Below are 20150 nucleotides of genomic sequence, written 5' to 3' on the forward strand. Positions count from 1 at the left end.
ATCTGCAGTTCAAGGACTACTATCTCCCTTAGTGATCTCATCTGCTCCCATGTATTCAGCTGTCATGTTTAAGCAGATGATTCCCAGATCTATATATCTATCTGTTATGGGAGTATTATGGGCCCTGGTTACCCCAGAAGTTGTCTGGGGAGACCAAGGGACTTTTTCCTTGAAACCCCAGGAGTTTTTTATTGAGATCAAGGAACCTTCTCCTTGAAACTAAACCAAAGGACAGACACACCCAAAGAGATAAGCAGCACAGGGACTGAGCTAGCTCCAGGACCAGGACCACCCTGCATTCCAGTCGTCCTCACCCCCTAGATGAGGTAATCCCGTTAGGCGTGGCTGCACAGGAGGAGACAAAGAAACTGCCCACCAGGAGACTGTTTGCTACCCACCAGGACAGAGTTATTGCCCATCACCAAATTACCCCTGACCCAACAACCAACTACCCCAACCCACCACCAGACTATCTCCAAACCATCAACCAATAAGGGACATTTCATCCACACCATTTTAGCCCTATAAAAGGGCACTCCCCAAGCTAGTCAAGGAGGAAAGTGGTTTAAACCTTCCTCCTGGTCAGTTTCTCTTGTATCTAATAAACCTGTTCTTTTATTCCCAATTAGGACTTGCGCCAGAGTGTAATTCTTTATAGAGGAATCCTGAGGACCCACGTGCTTTCCCCCATAACACATCCCTGAGTTCTTTCCTACCTCCAATCTTGTTTTGCTTCCTGGAATTCTCAATCTTAATGTCCTCTAGACATCTCAAACTCAAAATATCAAAAATAGAACTCATTTATCTTTCCCCTTAAACTGTCTCCTCTTACCAAGATCACTGTTAATGAATGCTGAGAGAGTATCCCCATCCTTCTAGTCACTCAGGCTTGTAATGTCAGTGTTATCTTCTACTCTTCACTCACATTGACCCCACATATACAATTAGTTGCCAAGTATAATTGTTTATGCCTTCTCTCAGCTCATATAGTTGACACCCTGGTGCAAGCGCTCATAATGCCATACCTGGCCTATTCCAATAATTTTCTCATTGGTCTCTCTTCCTCAGTTCTCACTTCTCTCCAGCCCAACTCCTACTGCTGTGCAAAAGAGGTCTTCCAATAGCACAGGCTTGACCTTGTTACTTCCCTACTCACTAAACTTCAGTGGCTCCCTCTCGAATCAAAAATGAAATCCTCCATTTGGCTTTTAACAACCTAGTCTCCTTGTACATTTTCATTTTTTTTTTTTACACTTCATTCCCCTCTACGTTCTACTATTTTATCTTTCATCTCCACTGTCTGTTCCCTAGGACTGGAATACTTTGCCTTCTCAACTCTACATCCTGGCTAGACTTAGCTTAAATCTCACCTTCTAGAAGAGACTTCTCCTAGGCCATTTCTCCTTTCTCTCCCTGCCCCACTACTTCTATTGCCAACCTTCTGAAATTGTCTTCTATTTACACTGTATATATTCTATATGTATGGGTTTTTTTTGCATGTTGGCTCCCCCAATAGACTGTGAGCAGTCTGAGTGCAGGAACTATGTCTTGGGCTTTCTTTGGATCCCCAGCACTTAGCACAGTGCTTGGAACATAATGTGAGTGTAATAAATATGTGCTCATTGACTTACTGCCTGATTTTATACTAATAAATAAGTACAACACAAAACATGTTTAAGAAAGACATTGTGAAATAAGATAAAAATGAAATAATATTTAATGCTAGAATCAATAGGGAGCTACTAGTGATTATAATGTAGGGAAGTGACATCCCTTCTATTTAGGAATATCAATTTGTTGGTTGTATAGAGGATGAATTGGAGAGGGGACATAATCCAGGAAGGGAGACTGTTACAAATAGTGCATATATATGGAAGGTGATGAGGACCTGAAGTGGTTTTCTCCATGTGACTGGAGTGAAAAGATCACATTTCAGAAATATTATGAACGGAGAATTGACAAGATTTGACAATTTATTAGATAGATAGGGTAAGGAAGTCTAAGGTGTCTAGAATGACCTGAAGTGGTAAAGTTGTGTAGTTAGAATGTTGGTGGTACCATCAACATTAAAACAGTAATAGGCAAGTTTAAGTAAGGGGTGAATTTGGAGGAAAAGATAAAATAATAAGATCTACTATGTGGATTGTGACCCATTCATGCTTCATCACCCCTTCAAGACTCATTATATACCAACAAAATGAAAGGACATGTAGCACCTATCCACAAATGTCTACCACAACGACAAAGTGTAAGAAATGGTAACTGAAAGAATTTTGTCTGTCACAGATGCCAGGAGTGGGGTGTGTGTGTGTGTGTGTGTGTGTGTGTGTGTGTGTGTGTGTGTGTGTGTGTGTGTAGTGGTAGGGGGGAGGGGTAGTTGTGGTTGTTATAATCTTCTACATTGGCCTTAGAAGCAGAGTGATTTGGACTGTGCAAAACCACAGGAGGCCAATGGATAGTATGTATGTGTATATCTGGGGTGGGGGGAAGAGGTGTCTAGTAAGGGGGGTGGGATTTTCCTTACAGACAAGTCCCATGATTGACTATGGAAGATGAGATGGGGTCAATCTACTCCCCAATTGTCCAGCCATACTCATGGGGGGTGGGAGGCTCCTGCTTTGGAGGCTGCTACTCTAGAGTGGTGGATGAATGGATTATAAGGAAAGGAATCTAATTTGAGGAATTTGTTGTTTTGGTAACCACTCTGTGCTTCCATTCTATCTAGTTGCCTATAGCTATGGAGAGATTGCAATACCAACACAGTGTGGTTCTGGTCACTGTCCTGCACCTTTTGCTTAAACTATAATATAAGGGTCTCCTCTCCACGGAGGTTGCCTGGAAATATGCTGGTAGATGCTCCATGTCATCTTCTTTACTACTTGTGCAGCCCCTTCCCATCAAGAGCATCAAAAAGATCCATAAATAACACAACTTACCAAGTCTCTGCCAAGTTTCTTTCCTGGCACTCTTGTTGATGGAGCCTCATGACAAAGCTTTTTAACCACCCTCCCCCCCGCCATGAGAACACTAGATGAGCCAGCATTCATACCAGTTCCCTCCCTTGCCCATCTTACAAATTCTTTCATATCCTAAGACTCCCTCCCCCAGCTTTAGAAAGAGGTACCACACCAAGGTGAAGAGGGACATGGAACACTTTTTAATGTCAAGTCAGAGACAACCCCTTCCCTCCCCCAGCCCTGAATCCCACCTTCCCTCATCACATCCAAGACCCCTCCCAGAGGCCTCTCTGCTTTCCAAGCTCCCAGAAAAAAGGTGACCTAAAAATGTCATTTTCTTCCATTTCATCCACAAAAAAAGGAAATAAAAATTAAATTAAATGAACCAAGAGAGTTAAATTCTCCAGTGGCCACAAGGGTGTAACAGGTTTATTCCCACACAGGGCTAAAGCAATTGGTTACTTTTTTTCTTTCTCTCTCTCTTTTTGTCCCATTAGTTGGTTCTTGTCAGTCCCCTAGGGGGTAATGGGAAGCATGCCACCTGTGATGGCTTTTACCTCACAGACCCATACCCAGAAAGAGATGCTGCATCTGGTTAGTTTTCTTTTTCATTTGTTTTCTTTTTTTTTTTTTTACTTTCTATAAATGTCTCCGACATGTAAATAACCCAAGAAAATAAAAAAGGCAGGAGTTGATTACACAATTACCAGTAAACTCTATCATCTCTTAGAAGACCAACACACAGCTAACGCCATATACAGCATGCAGTAATGTCTGAGAAAGGACCCTGCAGAGAAAGAAAATGACTAGTACTCTAATAACAAAAAAGTGTGTGAATATATATGCATATACATATATAATATATATGCATATATATGTATGTATCATTAAAAGAAGCATAGCTGACAAACTCATCATACAATGGAGATCACTCTTTCCATTTCTAAACAGTTTGTAGATAGCATAGTTACTGTATGCGTTAAACGCCGAAGTAAGGATGAGAAATCTGTAGCGCTGGTAGAGATGTTGGTTAAATCACTTTTTTGGTGGATATGCCGAATCCTCACCAGTTGGCTAATGCCCGGTGCTATGCTCCACCACTTGTAAACCTAGTTAAGAACACTATTTATCTTTAATGTTTAATAAACATACTTTCTCTTTCACCTCTTTTTGCATGTTTTTTAAAGTTTTCTTTTGTTTTTGCACTAACAGTTCTAGGTTCATATCAGAAAATATAATTAATAAAATTAATAATGAATCAGAATCCCTTATTATCCATGATGTCCATGTAGTAAAATGAAAAACATGTAACAATATATTTCTTGTTGTTGTGTTTTGCGGGATCATTGTTGTCAATGGGTTGTTTTGCACATTTTTTGTTTTGCTTTTCATCACACATAATGTCTTTGAAGAGGTCCTCCATAGGAACATCTGGGTCTGCACATCTGGATCTACCAGTAGAGTTTAGGATAGCCAACTCAGAAGTCTTCTGTAGTGGATGGGGGACATCAGAATAGGAAGAGCAGCTGACCCTTTGCCCACCATGGAAACAAAGAGGCCACATGATGCAGCGTGCAGGTGGGTCCAAAGCCAAGTGTGCACTCATAATTTGGGGCTAAAGAAAATAAGCAGTTGTGCCTAAATATCTCCAAGGCAATTTCCTTCCCTCCCCATCCCCAGTTGCCCTTTCCCTTATTTTTTTTTTATCACATTAGGCTTGGTTTATCTTAATTTCATTTAATTCTTAAAAAAAAAAAACAATTGTATGCTCTTTTTGCTGCTGTTGAGTTGGTGGTTGCAGGTGGTGTAGGCTGCTCCCCAGAGGGGAAGTGACACTCACATCAAAATTTAAGCAACAGATGCAAGATGAGAAGGGGTAAGAGCCAAATGCAACCAGCTCTCCTTGACGTCCCATTGTTCACTTCGCTGACTGCGCCAGGGGCTGTGGGAAGAACATAGATTGCTTTTAGAAGCCTGATTTAAATTGAGAAGGAAATGCCATCACAGACCAAATCTGAGTTGGGAGCTCATGCTTAAGCATCAGCACACCGAAATGACCTTTGGAGCCACATATAACCCCTACTGCTCTAGCACAGCTGCTGAGACAAGCTTCCCATGAGTCCTACTGCTCTGTGGGTTGCTAGGACTGGGCTGAATTGGAGATGCAATCGTTAGGATTGTAGGGTTTAGAACTGCAAAGGACCTTAAAGATCATCTAATCCTCCCCCAAACCCCAATTTCCAGATGAGGAAGCTATCTCAAATTTGGTTGTGCTAACATGCATTGCTCCTGAGAAATGCTGTCCCTGAAAGCTAAAGGTATGGGAAAAGAGTATGAAAGCTTTGTGGCTGCCAAAGCCTTAATCTGGTGTGTCTGGTGAGGAAGGAACTAGATGACCTTTAAATTTATGCTCCAGGACATTTAATGATAAACATAAGAGCACATGCATGGCCCCATCATTCACGGTTCTCATCATTTCTGATAACTCAGGCCATCTCAAATGTGTACTTAGCCATCCAGCTGTACAACCTGTTGTCTAGAGAAAGACCTGTTGAAAAAGCCAATCTGTCTTCCTGCTGTTGCTGCTGCCACAGCCTGCTCTGAGGCCGCTCCGTCAATCACCTTCTCACAGACCAAGCCACCAGGGTTCCACCAGGAACATTTAACTGCTTCTCCATCTGGAGAAAGCAATGCTGACAGGAAGTCAGGGCCTAACCCATATAAAGGATAAATGGGCCCTCAGCAGAATAGTCAAGACTCTTGCTATACATTGATGTAACCACCCAAAATCCATTTGAAACAAGGAACAAAAAAGGTACTACTACAGTTTGGATCCATCATTGAAGAGGTACAAGTTGCTCCTTTCTATTCCTAAGGTGAAAACATGGCTTTGACCCCATAGATGCCCCATTGAGTGAATGTCAAGTAAAAGAGGGAAAGGGACTGACAGTGTAGAGCTAGAGGTAACCTCATCCTTTCTTCCACTGGTCTGCTTCACACATTCCCACCACTCCCCCAGCCACTCAGAAACATAAACTTGCCAATTCAACTGTGGTACCAAGGATGCTTGTGAAAACAAAGGACTCTCATACATTTATATCAATCTGAGGGTCTAAATACTCAAATAATGTATAACTCAGCGAACCAGGGTAACTTGTTTAGACAGGGACTTCTGCAGTAGTCCCCACTTTATCAGGATAAACTGGATATCCCAAAGGCAAGGATCAAAGACCAAGATTGTGATCAGGTAAGATACTGAAGGAAAGTACAAGTTCAGAGCTCTGTTGGTCTAGGCCTCTAGGACATGTGCTTTGATCTTTGTTAGCCAAACCAGGACAAGCTACACATCTGAGTGACTAAGCTTGGAGATTTTTCAAGCTGTGGACCAGTGGCTCTGTCAATCTGACCTCACTTCCAACCTTAATTCTTTGGGGAATTCTTAATTCTTCCAACCTCAGTTCTTTGGGGAACCTCCATACCAAACAAAGAATACCAGCTTTGCAATATTCCAGAGTCTTATTTGGGGTAGTCAAGGGCTAAGGACTTATTAGATAGTCTTTCTTTCTTTTCTTTTCTTTTCTTTTTGGTAGGACAATGAGGGTTAAATGACTTGCCCAGGGTCACACAGCTAGTAAGTGTCAAGTGTCTGAGGCCAGATTTGAACTCAGGTCCTCCTGAATCCATGGCCAATGCTTTATCCACTGCACTACCTAGGTGCCCCAGATAGACTTTCTATTGAAATAAACATATAATAATAATAATTCTATTTTATAATCATATTTGATATCGATGTATAATAGATAGTTAAGAAAAAATCATTATCCTCATTTTATAGATGAAAATATTGAGGCCCGATGTGGTTAAGTTGTGTACCCAGATTTACTTTGCTTTTATGTGGTTGAAATGACCACAAATCAATATAATTTGTTAACTAGTAAACATTTATTAAGCACTGACTATGGTACCATGCATTGTGCTAAGTGCTGGGTTCACAAAAAGAGGCAAAAGACAGCTCCTGCCCTCAAGGAGTTTACAATCTAATAGAAAGCTATTGTCCTTTCCATCACAACACATCTGGCACCTTCTTTGTTTCTCTATTCTACAGAAAGGACACCATGAAGCATTTTTTCACAAAGTCCTTATTTGTACAAAGGCATATTACAACTGATTTTGTGTGGACCTGTGATTTCAGTGCTATGGATAACTACCAGTTTGGAAATACTCCATAAAAGGATGAGTAATTCTTTTGTATAGTCTTAAAGAAGTATTGAGATGTTCATTGACTTGTTCATGATCATACATCCCTTATGTATTAGAAGCAGGACCAGAACCAAGGTCTTTCTAATGCTAAAGCCAGCCTTTTACATCCTGTGCCACATGGCCTCAGATGCTTTCTCAAAACATTGTCCAGAAGTCAAATTCCATTTGACTTACATTATAGTTTTGGTGATGTAGTAATCATCAATTTTGATTATTCCTCAATTGGTAGTGCTTCTTAATACTTGAATGACCCAGGGACTTTTATTTAAAGAAGTCCTGCCATGAACCTTTTAGAAAAGCCCCCCCCCCCCCGTAACATAACAGTCTCCATCTTCCTTTGTGGAATAAGTTTGGATTATCACATATTAGATTTTGGTGAAGTGTAGCACATGTCCATTGTAGCTATAAAGTTACACTTTATAGACTCAGAAAAGAATGTCTGGAAATTAGATCCTGAAGTGAATTCTGCATGTTCAGGAAACTATTCGAATGAGATTGAGCACAGACTTCAACTATCTGAGTAAAAGACAAGTTCTTGTTCTAATAAGAGCAGAAGTAATATATTTTTGAGTTGTCATTAATTTTATTCCTAAAAAGGCCAAGCAATAAACTACAAGGGGGGCAGCTAGGTGGTACAGTAGATAAAGGACCAGCCATGGATTCAGGAGTACCTGAGTTTGATTCCAGCCTCAGATACTTCACACTTACTAGCTATGTGACCCTGGGCAAGTCACTGAACCCTCATTGCCCTGCAAAAAAAAAAAAGAAAGAAAGAAAGAAAGAATGAATGAATGAATGAATGAATGAATGAATGAAACTAAGAGAACTACTATTCAGAATGGAATTCCTACAAACAAAAAGCAACTATTTGCTGAAGTATAGGTGATGGAAATCTTGAGAAAAGGTTCACCAAGTCAATTTGGAATTGGAATACTTGGACACATTCTTTGTAGAGAGTGGATTTCAAAGAATTCAGGGAAAAGATAATTAATATTCCAGGGCCTAAAATTCTGCAAAAAGTTCTCAAGAACTAAATTCCAGTGATGCAAATGATTCAAATGAGGAAGGAAAGTAGAAGCTATCTAAAGAGTTTATACTTTAAAAAAGACATTTGCAGAATATGAAAGCTAGGGAAGCCCATGGATGAAGAATTCAAAAGAGTGTCACTATTCTGTAATCTCTAAAAATGGCTAAAGACTAGAAGGAGCTAAGACTTACAATAAATGCTAAATACAGCAAACCAAAGGGGTTGTCCATGTTGTTGTTTTGGTAAATTTAGGTTTGGTAAGTTTATTTTCAAAAGAAAGAAAAAGAGGCCCTAACTTTCCAGGACTAGAAAGGAGATTCCTGTACAGTAAGAGATAGCATTTAGCCTCCCTTCAGTATATGAATTTATAGGGTATGACCACTGCTTGGAGGGGACAGGATGGTGATGATACATAATAGATGGAAGGTACAAATGCTCAATTCTTAACTTCGTTTCTTTGTTCTTTCCCAAAGAGGGTGATCTTATGATTAGAAAATATAGCAAAAAGTGTTTTAACAAGGAATTGAAGTCATGTTAAATGAGGAAATTATAAAAGAAAGTGTTCCAGTCACTAGAAGATGGGTAAATGTGCTGATTTTCAAAAGGAGGAGAGAGAGATAGAAAGAGAGAGAGAGAGAGAGAGAGAGAGAGAATATGAATTCTCCATCCTCTTAAGCAGTAATCCTGAAAAATTCCTAGCAAAATTTGTATCAAAGGGTTGGCTTCTGAACACTCAGAAAGGAAAGCAATGATCAACAGAAAACAACATGGGTTCTCCAAAAACAAACAAACAAAACCAAAGCAAAAAACAAAAAAAAAACACTGTGTCAGAATACAGGCATTTTTAACACATTTACTAGACTGGTAGATCAGTGGACAGGGCAGGTAGGTGGTGCCATGGATAGAGCACAGGGTATGGAGTCAAGAAGATTCATCTTCCTGAGTTCAAATCTGGTTTTGGACATTTACTAGTTGTATGACTCTGGGCAAGTCATTTAACCCTATTTGTCTCAGTTTCTTCATCTGCAAAATGAACTGGAGAAATTACAAAGCAGTCCAGTATCTTTGCTGATAAAACCCCAAACAGGGTCACAAAGCATGAGAAATGACTGAAACAACTGAACAACAACAGATCAGGGCACTGGCATAATAATAATACCTAGATTTCAGGAGAATATTTGACAAAATCTCTCACCATCTCTATGGGTAAGACACATATGTGTATATATGTACATATATATTATGTGCCTATGTACAAATACATATATAACATATACATATATATTACAGTTAGGAAAATTCTGAAATCATCAAAAGACCAACACAAAACAATGTTTAATCTAATCTAGAGAGATACCTAGTAAAAGGATCTCCACAGCCTTTTTCTTGTCGGTGACTAGGATGAAGATATACCTTACATACCTATGAAATTTGTGGGTGACAAAAAGCTGTAGAAATAGCTAATCTACTGAATGACACTGCCATGATCCAAAAATATCTGGACACCATTCAATGTAGCAAATCTTCTAAAATGAAACTTGGTATGGATAAATGTAATGTCTTACAGTGATATTTTTAAAAATAACTGCACATGGTAGAGACAAAATTTCTGTACAACAGTTCACCAAAAAAAAAGTTCTTGGAGTTTTATTTAAAACAGCAAATTTAGTATGAGACAACTATATGACATGGCAGTCAAAATCTAATTCAATCAGAGCCTTCATTAATAGCAGCCTAAAGTCTACAACAAGGGAGGTGATAGTACTATTCTATTCTGAGAGAGATTATGCTCTGTTCTCCACATTATATTTTAAGAAAGATTCTGACAAGCTGGATCGTATCCAGAAGAGGGCAACAGGATGGTGAGAGGACTATCAACCATGCCATTTGTAACTCTGCTGAAGAAACTGTCACTGTTTAGTCTAGAAAAGAGGAGTCTTAGAGGGCACATGATAACTGTCTTCCAGTATTTTAAAGACTGTCATGTATAAGATGGATTAAACTTGTTTTATTTGCCAGAGTATGTAAAACTAGAAAGAAAGAAGATCTAAAGTCAATCTAAGGGAGAAAACAATTTCCTAATGGAACTGTCTAAAAGTAGAATGTGCTTCCTTAAGAGGAATAGAGAGGGGGCAGCTAGATGATGCAGTGGATAGAGCACCGGCCCTGGAGTCAGGAGTACCTGAGTTCAAATCCGGCCTCAGACACTTAACACTTACTAGCTGTGTGACCCTGGGAAAGTCACTTAACCCCAATTGCCTCACAAAAAAAAAAAGAGGAATAGAGTGTTCCCAATAATGAAAGCTCTTCAGTTGGAAGGTGGATGCCCATGTGTCAGGGTTGCTTGTTGAGGGGTTTCCTCCTCAGGTATTGACTGGATGAGATAGCCTCTGACTCTCTTTCTAGAACTAAAGTCTTTGATTTTACATACCAATTATTTCTTCATCATATAGAAGATTTACTTTTTAAGGACCATGAGGTTTAGTTTTCCTAGTTAAATGACACCTCCATGATCTTTGTCTAAGAATGAGGCTGAGAACCATTTCTGAGTCCATATGAACGCAGAATATATGGGAGTATGGATTCCATGTCTGCTTCTGACAAAAGCTACTGATCAAGTCTACTATTAGTCCATGTACATTGGACAAGTTAGATTTTAAATATACCTCACAGAGCAGAATGGCATAATGGATTTAACTGCTGAGCTACATTGATGAGGGATTTTCCTCTCTAGGAGTTTGCCACACCTATAAAATCATAGGCCAAAAAGAAAAATGAAACAAAAACCTTCAAAATAAAAATGAAATTCTTACAAATACATATTTGAAAAGTCATGCCATTGGTAGGGAAAAACTTTTATTGACAATTCCTTTCTTTTTGGCTGGGTCTCTGTCTTTTTCTGTCACACACAAACACATGTGCACACATGTACAGCCACTTATGCACAAAACCAGCTTTTTATGCCTCCTGGCCTTTGGAAGTGCAGTGACAGATCTTACAGCAATGAATGGACATAAGGAAATCTATAAAACAAGAAGAGAACAAATGGCAACTCCCAGTGGTCTGGATCCTGCCTCTTCCTCTTACTCCTTTGCTCCTTGTGGAGGATTGGTCAGCTTGATAAAACCCCTTTGGGGAAATCCCCTAGCTGGTTGTGCTGCACAGGAGGGGGCAGCTTGGTCATCATGTAATGAAGAACTGAAAACCATGTTTTCAGGCTAGGGAGTCTAACATAGTGGGAGGCAGTTCTTAGGCTGGCAAATGCCCCCCACCAAAGGCAAACAATGGCCCAATGGGGGGTTGCCAGGTGTGTACTCTGGGTTGCTGTTTCCCTTCTATGTTCTCTTTCATTATTATGTCTATCAATGATTCTTGTGGCTCCACTCCCCACTGGGATGCACCACAAAGAGTCTGCAGGAAAGAATCTTGACCTGTTGTGTGCTTCTAAAAAAACTGTCATAAAGAGAAAAATCTGTTATAAAGAAGAAAAAAATAACTGTTTTCCAAATCCCCTTAAAGTCCTTCATTTTTACACCAAATTTCCTGTACTACATTTATCCTGGGACATCAACACACTTACCCCTACTCTAACCTTTTTCATTTATCAATAGTTGAAGAAGCAGATTAAGCAACGAGGAGAGAAAAAGATAAAGAAGGGCCATGGTTTAGCCTATAGAACAGAAGATCGGGTTAGTGTGGAGTTGGTTATTGTCTTCCAAGTATCTGAAGGATCATCATATGAAAGAGAAAACTGATTCATTCTATTTGGTCCCAGAGAAAAGGATCAGAAATAATGGAGGGAAGTGGTAGAGATGTAGAGATCATCTCTCCATAAAGAAAACTTCCTAAGAGTAAGAGTAGTCTAAAAGATGGAAGGAATTGTTTCTTAGTCACTGAGTTTTCCATCACTGGTCATCTTTCAAGTGCAAACAGTATTCTTTCTAGTTTGGAGTGTTAAAGAAAGAATTTGTGTTCAGATAGACATTGGATCTCTTGAAACTCTAAGATTCTGAGTCAGCAAGGGACCTTTCTCTCTGTCCAGTTGATGTCATTCCACATATTTTCTTGCAATCATTTCTGAGCAAATTTCCAATGTATTTTGCAAACTCTCCCATTATTCTGGCATAAAGCACATATTTCATGGAACAAGCAAGAAGGATATAAGGATACTAGAAGATGGTGGGTATTTGGATATTCAGAAAATAAGATAAAAGAATATGAAGAAGTTAGCACTTTATTTTTTGTGGCCATTATCAAATGAATTAATGACTGGAGTTAGCACCATCAAATTTTATCTTTGGAAATAATGAAGAAAAAAGAAAAATAAATAAATAGAAAAGAAAAGAATGAGACTAAAGGACAAGGAAGCCAAATTCCAAGTATACATGGCTAGTACCTTGGATAGTTCCATGAGGAGGCATTTCCACAGAGTTCTATGAATCTCTGAAACTGGAGCAGTCTCTAATAGTAGTTTGAATATAAACACAAACCTTTTTGAGAAAATATAGTTAAGATATGCTTGACAGAAAAAAGATTTTCCTCCCTCTTTACTCCTATCCTTGGGTATTCATCTAGGAGTCACTGCCTTTGCAGCTATAGGGCAATCCCAAGAGACTGACTTTGTATGAACTCAAGGTCTTATAACAAAATGTGACATACACAGTGTTCCATATACAGCCAGCTGCCCAAAGGTAAGATCCCTCTAGAAGCCAAATTGGTATGTGCCAAGTGACCTTTGAGATTTTCTCACATTTTACAAAACAAGTTATTGTGGGTAGGGACAGAAAGAAGAGAGGAACAAGTAGTAGCCTTGAATCTATCTAGTAGTGTTGCACTGTGAGAACATGACATCTAAATTCTTCCTCACCTGACTTGGAAAATGCACAGCATATTATCCAAGGAGTCAAACCTTGCTCAGTAATATTATGGGTCTAAAAGTCTCACATATCTTCTGGATACAGATCATGAGGCATTTGATCTGCCCAGTAGTAGGAGGCTATGATTCTTCATCCCACCTTGCCTCCTGTCCAGCATGAGGTGTTGCTAATATTATGTTAAATGTAGCAGCCCACAGATTTTCATTACCAGACCAGTCAGAATCCTTTACAATGATTATGAGCATCAGTGGCTGACAGGAACATCTGGTAATTATGAGAACCTTAAAAAATATGTGTTTTAGCCAAGTGACTCACACAAGAAACTCCCTCTTTTTTATCCCCACCCAATGCTTCCCTCCCTCCCCACCATCCTTACATGTGAAAAGAAAGAGGAAACTGAAAGGGAATAACTAAGAAACAGCATGCAAGGCAGGGCAAATTTGAGAGTTTTTCTCAGGTTTGAGAAAAGAGGGAGATCTGGTATGCAGATCAAATAGGAAGGTGCTCTGGGAAGAGACAGGATTACATTAGTACAGCAAGATCAGTTAGGTTCCTGTGAGCAAGCTGAGGCCCAGTCATGAAGTTAGAGAAAGGTTGTAGGCATTCCTGAGGAACAAAGAATCCAGAAGTATGCTGGAAAATTAGTCTATATGAGTTCATGGAAAGTCAAGGTTTCAGGAAGTGTTTATACCAGGCAGGCTTCCAGGATTAGCTCAAGCACAGAGAAGAAGAAAGGAAGCTGAACAAAGAAGAGGTTGGAGATAGTTGAAGAGATTTCCCATGATCCCCCAAGGCAGTAGTTGCCTAAGAAAGAAGCATACTAACCTTTCCAAGGTGTCATGGCTGTAGTTTTCTCTTCTAAAAAATTAAAAACAATCCACTGTTAAGGTAGAAAGAGATCATTTTGTTCTCAGATGAGTTCTTTGGGGAAATGCTTTCCTAAATCAGACCAGGCTTCATCTCTCTCTTTCTTCCCTCAAATGGATAGATAATGAATGATCAACAACCTAGCTCTTTTGCAGACTCTCCTCCAGTGTCTTGGGAGTAGCCAGATGTTTGAGGGAATGAGGAAGTGAAGTTAGATCGAAGAGCTTTTATGTTAGATCACTGCTGATATAGGTATTAGCTTATAGCATCTCTTAGTGTGTTAATGATAGGAACCTAACACATGTGACTCTTCTTTTAATGAAGAATATTAGTAGAAGATAGTGAGTTGTTACTAGGAATATACAGGAGTAGATGTTTTGGAGATGTGAAGGCTATTGGGTTAAGCTTTGAAGAACCTTTTTGATCCAGGGATAATTTGTTAGGAGAGCCATGGTACTTGCATAATCAATGACTTTAGTAGGGTCAGTGCCTGCAAAACTACCTGCTTGCCTAAAAATGCCCTGTCACAGTACACTTGTAAACCTATGTTTTGGAGGCTGAAAAATAGAAGTTTATCAAAATGACTCTCCCAAGCTTAAACCCTAGGACACAGTGTAAATAGAGATGTTTATAGTCTGTGGGTGGAGAGTGAGTGTATGGTAAGTAAGAGGAGTTTCATTTTTGATCCTGTTGGAAATGTGATGTGAATATTTGGGATACAAACTTCCTTCTGCTTACTTCCAGGGTAATAGTGACCGAATCCATAGGAAGCACCAGAAAGGCAGATATTTTGAAGCAGGTGGATAGCATAGAGGAATGAGTGTTGGGATTAGAGGCAGAAAAACCCAGGTTCGGATTCTGTCCCAGGCACTTACAAGCTTTGTGACCCAGGGCAAGTCAGACAGTGTTTCTGTGCCTTCATTCCTCCTCTGAAAAAATGAGGGATTTGGATGTGCTGGTCTTTAAGGTCCCTTCTACCTCTTAATCTATGAAAGCATTTAAAAACAACAACAAAGTTGATACCATATTCCAGACTCAAGAAGTAGAGTGAGATTGCGGAAAGGACTTATAAGAAATGGGTTCTTCTTATTCAGGGTATTTTTTTTTCAAAAGCTCTAGCTTGAGAGACCACTTGAGAGAAAGGTAAAATCCTTTGATGTCCACTGAGAGTGTTGAAAACATTAATTATTTTTGTCTCTGACTTTCCCTCTACTTGTACTTGGGCTAGTTTAAGTAACAATTCTATAGCTCCATCAGCTAAAAAGAGTTTTCTTCTGGAAAAATTAAAGTACTGCCGGAAAAGTCTACCTTCTATCTAACCTAATTTCCTCATGCTATAGTTAAATCTGTTTCTTTTGGTTGAGACCTCAGCAAAAAGAGGCATAATAAATGATGGTTACCAGAAACGATACAATGTAAACCTTAGTTATGTTGGCAAGCCTAGGGCTCCAGAAATGTGAAGATCTTTGGGGCTTCTGAGCCAGCTCTGGTCATCTGCAAAGCCTATGAATGACATTTTGGCTATTAAGGAGACATGAGGCTGGCAGTTCAAACATGCATTCCCTTGCCAAGAATGTGAATGAATTATAATTTCAGCCTTCTCATTAACTACAGGATGAAGCCAAGATGGAGGTTGGGAGGAAGACACAAGCATGCATACACACACACACACGAAAACAAAAACAAGAACTCCCCAAATAAACCTGTCCTCGAGAATGCTGCTGCATTGGATGGTCATGCTGATTTCACAGAGGGATCACTTTCTTTCTTCCCTTTCTAATCCTGGAAGGTCATGTCCAATTTACAGTTTAGCTCATGTATAGTTGCAGAAATGAAAAGCCCCAAAGTCTTGCTTCATGTCAAGATATCCAAGCCTCCAGGAAAAGAACCAACTTGGGTAATGTTAACACATGTGCCAAAGAAATGCTAACTGCTCGAGTGCCAGAGCCAATTAACTCTCCTCAGTCCTCCATGGGGAGGCCCTGGTAATAACTCCCTGCTGTAATTGTGTCCATGAGACATAAGGAGTTTACTGTGGTCCCAGATTCTCCAATAAATTGGTTTGATGGTCACCACAAGACTCACACACACTAATCAGGAACCTTTCCCTGCCTGCTGATAACATCAAAGCTGACTTAATGCCTTGAAGGAAATGGACAAAGGGCGATGTGATAGTGAATGAATAATGAGGATCCCAGAAAACTTACCTGCTAGAGGGATGGAGTGGGAAATGGTCCTATTTCAGAATTTCTTACATAATTATAATGCTCAAGAAATTATGCACCACCAAATGCTAATGTGAGTGTATGGCTCACAATCTCTTCTATTTGTGTAGGGGACAGTGAAGAATGAGAAGCTGAGGAATTGAATACTCATATCAAGAATATCCTAGCTTCACTAGGGCATTGAGCTGCAAAACCACCTGGAATTTCACATACAAAGCTATGTCTTCTGGGAGCCTCTCTGGTCCATATTCAGATAAATCTTTGTCATACTTGCCAAATGAGGGGAGCATAATTTGAAGGTATGCTTGAAGAAAACCATGATTCTCTAGAATATTTCAAGCCTACCAAAAACTAACCAATAAACAGAACTACATGAAATAAAACAATTTCTACAACATAGAAAGCTGGTTGAAAATGGGATGTAGGGGACAGTGCTGGATTTGTAGACAGGCAGACTTGGATGCAAGATAGAAAGGAAAAGGGAAGAAGTAATTAAGTATGTACTATGTGCCAGGTACTGTACTAAGTTTTCACAAATAGTACCTCATTTCCTAGTTGTGTGTGGATGAGCAAACCACTCAAACCTTCTTGTGCCTCAGTTTCCTCATTTTTGGTGGGTGAGGCAATTGGGGTTAAGTGACTTGCCCAGGGTCACACAGCTAGTAAGTGTTAAGTATCTAAGGCTGCATTTGAACTCAGGTCCTCCTGAATCCAGGGCAGTGCTCGATCCACTGTGCCCCCAGTTTCCTCATTTTTAAATGGGGATAATAATACCTGTAGTGTTTATCCCACAGGGTTGTTGAAAGGATCTGATGAGAAAATGTATTCAAAACTTTTTTCAAACCTTAAAGTGCTTTATAATATTCTTATTCCTCTCTTCATGAAGCCCCAAGGCCCAGAAGAAAATCAAAGTCACAAAACAGATGAAAGCCAACCTTATTAAAGAGGAAAGAGTATTGGAACATTCAGATTCATGTATGGGTTCGGCTGCTTAGGAGTAAGTAGTGTGATCATGAATAAGTCACTTTAACCTCTCTGAAATCCAATTTTTCTCATTTGCAAAATGTAGGAAATACTACTTGTGCTACCTGTCTCATCGAGTTGTTGTAAAAAACCCTTTGTAAACTTTAAAATGCTAATATTAAGAATGAGAGTTCTTGTCAGCCTTCTTCAAGTCTTAGTTCTAGAGTCCCAGGATTCTTACTATTACTCATTTCCCCACTCACAGGAAGGATTTTGGAGGTGGAGAGGGGAAGAGAATATTTAAAAGATAATAGAACTTTGGAGCTGGAAGAGATCCTGAAATTTATCTTATCCATTTCTTCATTTATACAGACAAAACTGAGGCCAAGTTAAATGATTTGCCCACTTTCACCCAGTTAGTAAGTTAGTGGTAGGGTCAAGAATAGAACCAAGGTCTTCCCACTCCAGTCCAGGGTTCATTGTATAATGTTTTATTTTATAAGAGAGCTTTGATAGAGAATATTCCTTCAGTATGACTGAGGCCGCACCGGATCTGAAGACTATCTTTCTAGAAACCATGGACTTTAAATGAGCTTTCCAAAATGAGCTGTGTTCACAATTAACTTATTTACCTTGGGCAAATCCCAATCCTCTACGCAAGCAAAACTAGCAGTATCTCTCTGGTTCACTGGTCCATCTCTTCTGTCTTCTACATAAGTCTATTTGTATATAACCTTTGCCCCATGAAAGCCTCCCTTCCATAAATTTTACTCTTTCATCTTTACTTTTTCTATTTCATCTTTCCATTCTGTGTACCAGTCTACACATGACTGCAATATATACAAAGATCTACCCCAACCCTGAGTTTTTCCACTATAACAATCTCCCTGTCTTCCCATTATGCCTTTTCCTCTGTCTAGCTCCTTCCTCTGATTCCTCTTTTTGTTTTCTCCTTGATCCCTCTGGCTTGTAAGTAACTTGAGACGCTGGGTTTGTTTGTTTGTTTTTTTTAATTTTGGCTTATTTTGTGTCTCCCCCCACCCCTACCTCCCCGCCCCGGCCAAAACAAAAAGGTGAGTGAATGAGCAAGTTGGAAAAGGAGACTAGGATTCTCTCTACTTCTTTCCCTTTTTTTTAGTGAGGCAATTGGGGTTAAGTGACTTTCCCAGGGTCACACAGCTAGTAAGTGTTTAGTGTCTGAGGCCAGATTTGAACTCAGGTACTCCTGACTCCAGGGCCAGTGCTCTATCTACTGCACCACCTAGCTGCCCCTACTTCATTCCCTTTTAAAGTAGTCTTCCGTCTTGGCCTTTGCCATCAGTTCCATCCCTTTGAACAGAGAATGTAACATGCATGCACATGAACACACAAAAACACACATATATATACACTCCTTATACTCTCCTCCTCACAGCATATTCTCTCTGTGTGTTTGTTGTAGATCCAGTGTGTCATTAAGGTTAGTGATCCCCTACCATCAGAGATTACTGGGGCCAAGCAAGAGTTCAAGCAGGACTTAAATGCCAGAGAGGAGGGGAAGAGTCATGCAAGGTAAGTGGGGTAAAGGAGATGAGAAAATGAGTTAATATGCTCCCTTAAAACCTCAGGAGGAGGGGAACCTTAAAGACAAACCACAGTGCCTTGTGTCTTATTGATTTGGAGGTTTCTTACTTTCTTTTTTTAAAGAATTCAAGTGAGTAATGATTTTTTTTCTAACCTTCCCTCAGAGAAGCTGGGTATGAACAAACCACTGAGGCTGATGTGTTTGTTTGCCTGAGGTCAAGAGCCCTTTTAGACTTTTTGACTCTTCCATATACATCATGTCTCTGACCCCATTTGGTAAGATTCTGTCAACAGTCTCCTGTCCAGCAATTCCTTAGTTCTCTATTTCAGAACTGTTAAGTACCTCCCTATCCCCTGTTATTTCCCACTTATTTCCTCATTTTTTTCCTCAGGCTCATTTTTTTTGGACCTGAGAACAGAAGGTTATTTCTTCCTTTTCCTGTTCCCCTTCCTGTGGCTGTGCTGGCATCAGGCAAAAAAAAAAAAAAAAGAAAGAAAGAAAATGAAATAATCCTGGAAATGGAGCTTTGCTGGGATTCCCACCAAGCTTCCTGTAAATCCCTCTGATGACTTTCCATCATCCTCCATGCAATCTCACATATGGGGATCCCAGGCCATGGCAAGGTGGGGGAATGGGAGCAGAGGGAAGGGGGAAAGGAGAAAAGGGGGCAACATAAAGCAAGAGCAATACTGACCTTGGAACAAAGCTGAGCTCGTGGGCTCATTAATTTCTAAACCAGGTGGGGGAAAGATGGAAGAAAAAAATGAAAACACAATATATATTTATATACAGTACCTATATATTGATTATATATAGTTTGTATACTGCCTCACAAACATGTTGAATAAAAAAGGAATGGCATGGTATGAGGCAAGGGGAGCCAGCAAGGACATGAGAAATGAACATAATGCAGCATGAGAAACAATGACTATATCACACAAAACCATAGCTTGGCATTCATTCCTGCTGGGACTGACCACTCTCCACTCTTTGCCAAATCCCACTCCCCATTAGTGCAGATGGGTTTGCCCTTTGCTTCTGCTGGGCTGGAGATGATGAGTTGGTGGCAAAGGACCATGGCCCTGTGTTGCATCCCTTCCTACCTCTACTTAACTCTCCATCTCAAGCTATGATCTAACTTTAGGAATCCACCAGCTCCTTATCTCAAATTCTCGTGTCAGCAGTAATGTCTGGTAGATGTGTCCCAGACACTTACGTTCATTGTCTTGGGAAGAGATCTCCAGGATTCCCTTAAAAAATGCTAAATTTAGAACCTAAATTGGCTCATGTAATCAGAAAGCACCCTCTTCACAGGACAGGTGGGACACATTCTAGGTTCATGGCCATGAAGGGAGGCTACACAGCAACTGTGCCCCTTTGCTGCCCACTGGAAAAAGCATGCTAGTGTCC

At 39.9% G+C, this 20150-nt stretch overlaps 1 protein-coding gene across 4 annotated transcripts in view; it reads right to left on the reverse strand.

The window, feature by feature from the left end:
- Nucleotides 1-3568: 3568 nt before the first annotated feature.
- The window catches only part of NTM (neurotrimin), a 1333904-nt gene continuing 1317322 nt past the window's right edge, over nucleotides 3569-20150 (reverse strand). The window contains exons 8-11 of one of the 4 annotated variants that reach the window (XM_043991449.1): nucleotides 19435-19470; nucleotides 13947-13979; nucleotides 4798-4899; nucleotides 3569-4572 (exon numbers count right to left, since the gene is read on the reverse strand). In XM_043991449.1, the coding sequence (XP_043847384.1) occupies nucleotides 4799-4899; nucleotides 13947-13979; nucleotides 19435-19470 (170 nt within the window). In that variant the 3' untranslated portion in view covers nucleotides 3569-4572; nucleotide 4798. Of the gene's footprint in view, nucleotides 4900-13946; nucleotides 13980-19434; nucleotides 19471-20150 lie in introns of all 4 variants that reach the window. The other 3 variants (XM_043991450.1, XM_043991451.1, XM_043991452.1) reach the window with 3 other exon arrangements.

This window comes from Dromiciops gliroides, chromosome 3 (assembly GCF_019393635.1).
Source record: "Dromiciops gliroides isolate mDroGli1 chromosome 3, mDroGli1.pri, whole genome shotgun sequence".
NCBI classification, from domain to species: domain Eukaryota; kingdom Metazoa; phylum Chordata; class Mammalia; order Microbiotheria; family Microbiotheriidae; genus Dromiciops; species Dromiciops gliroides.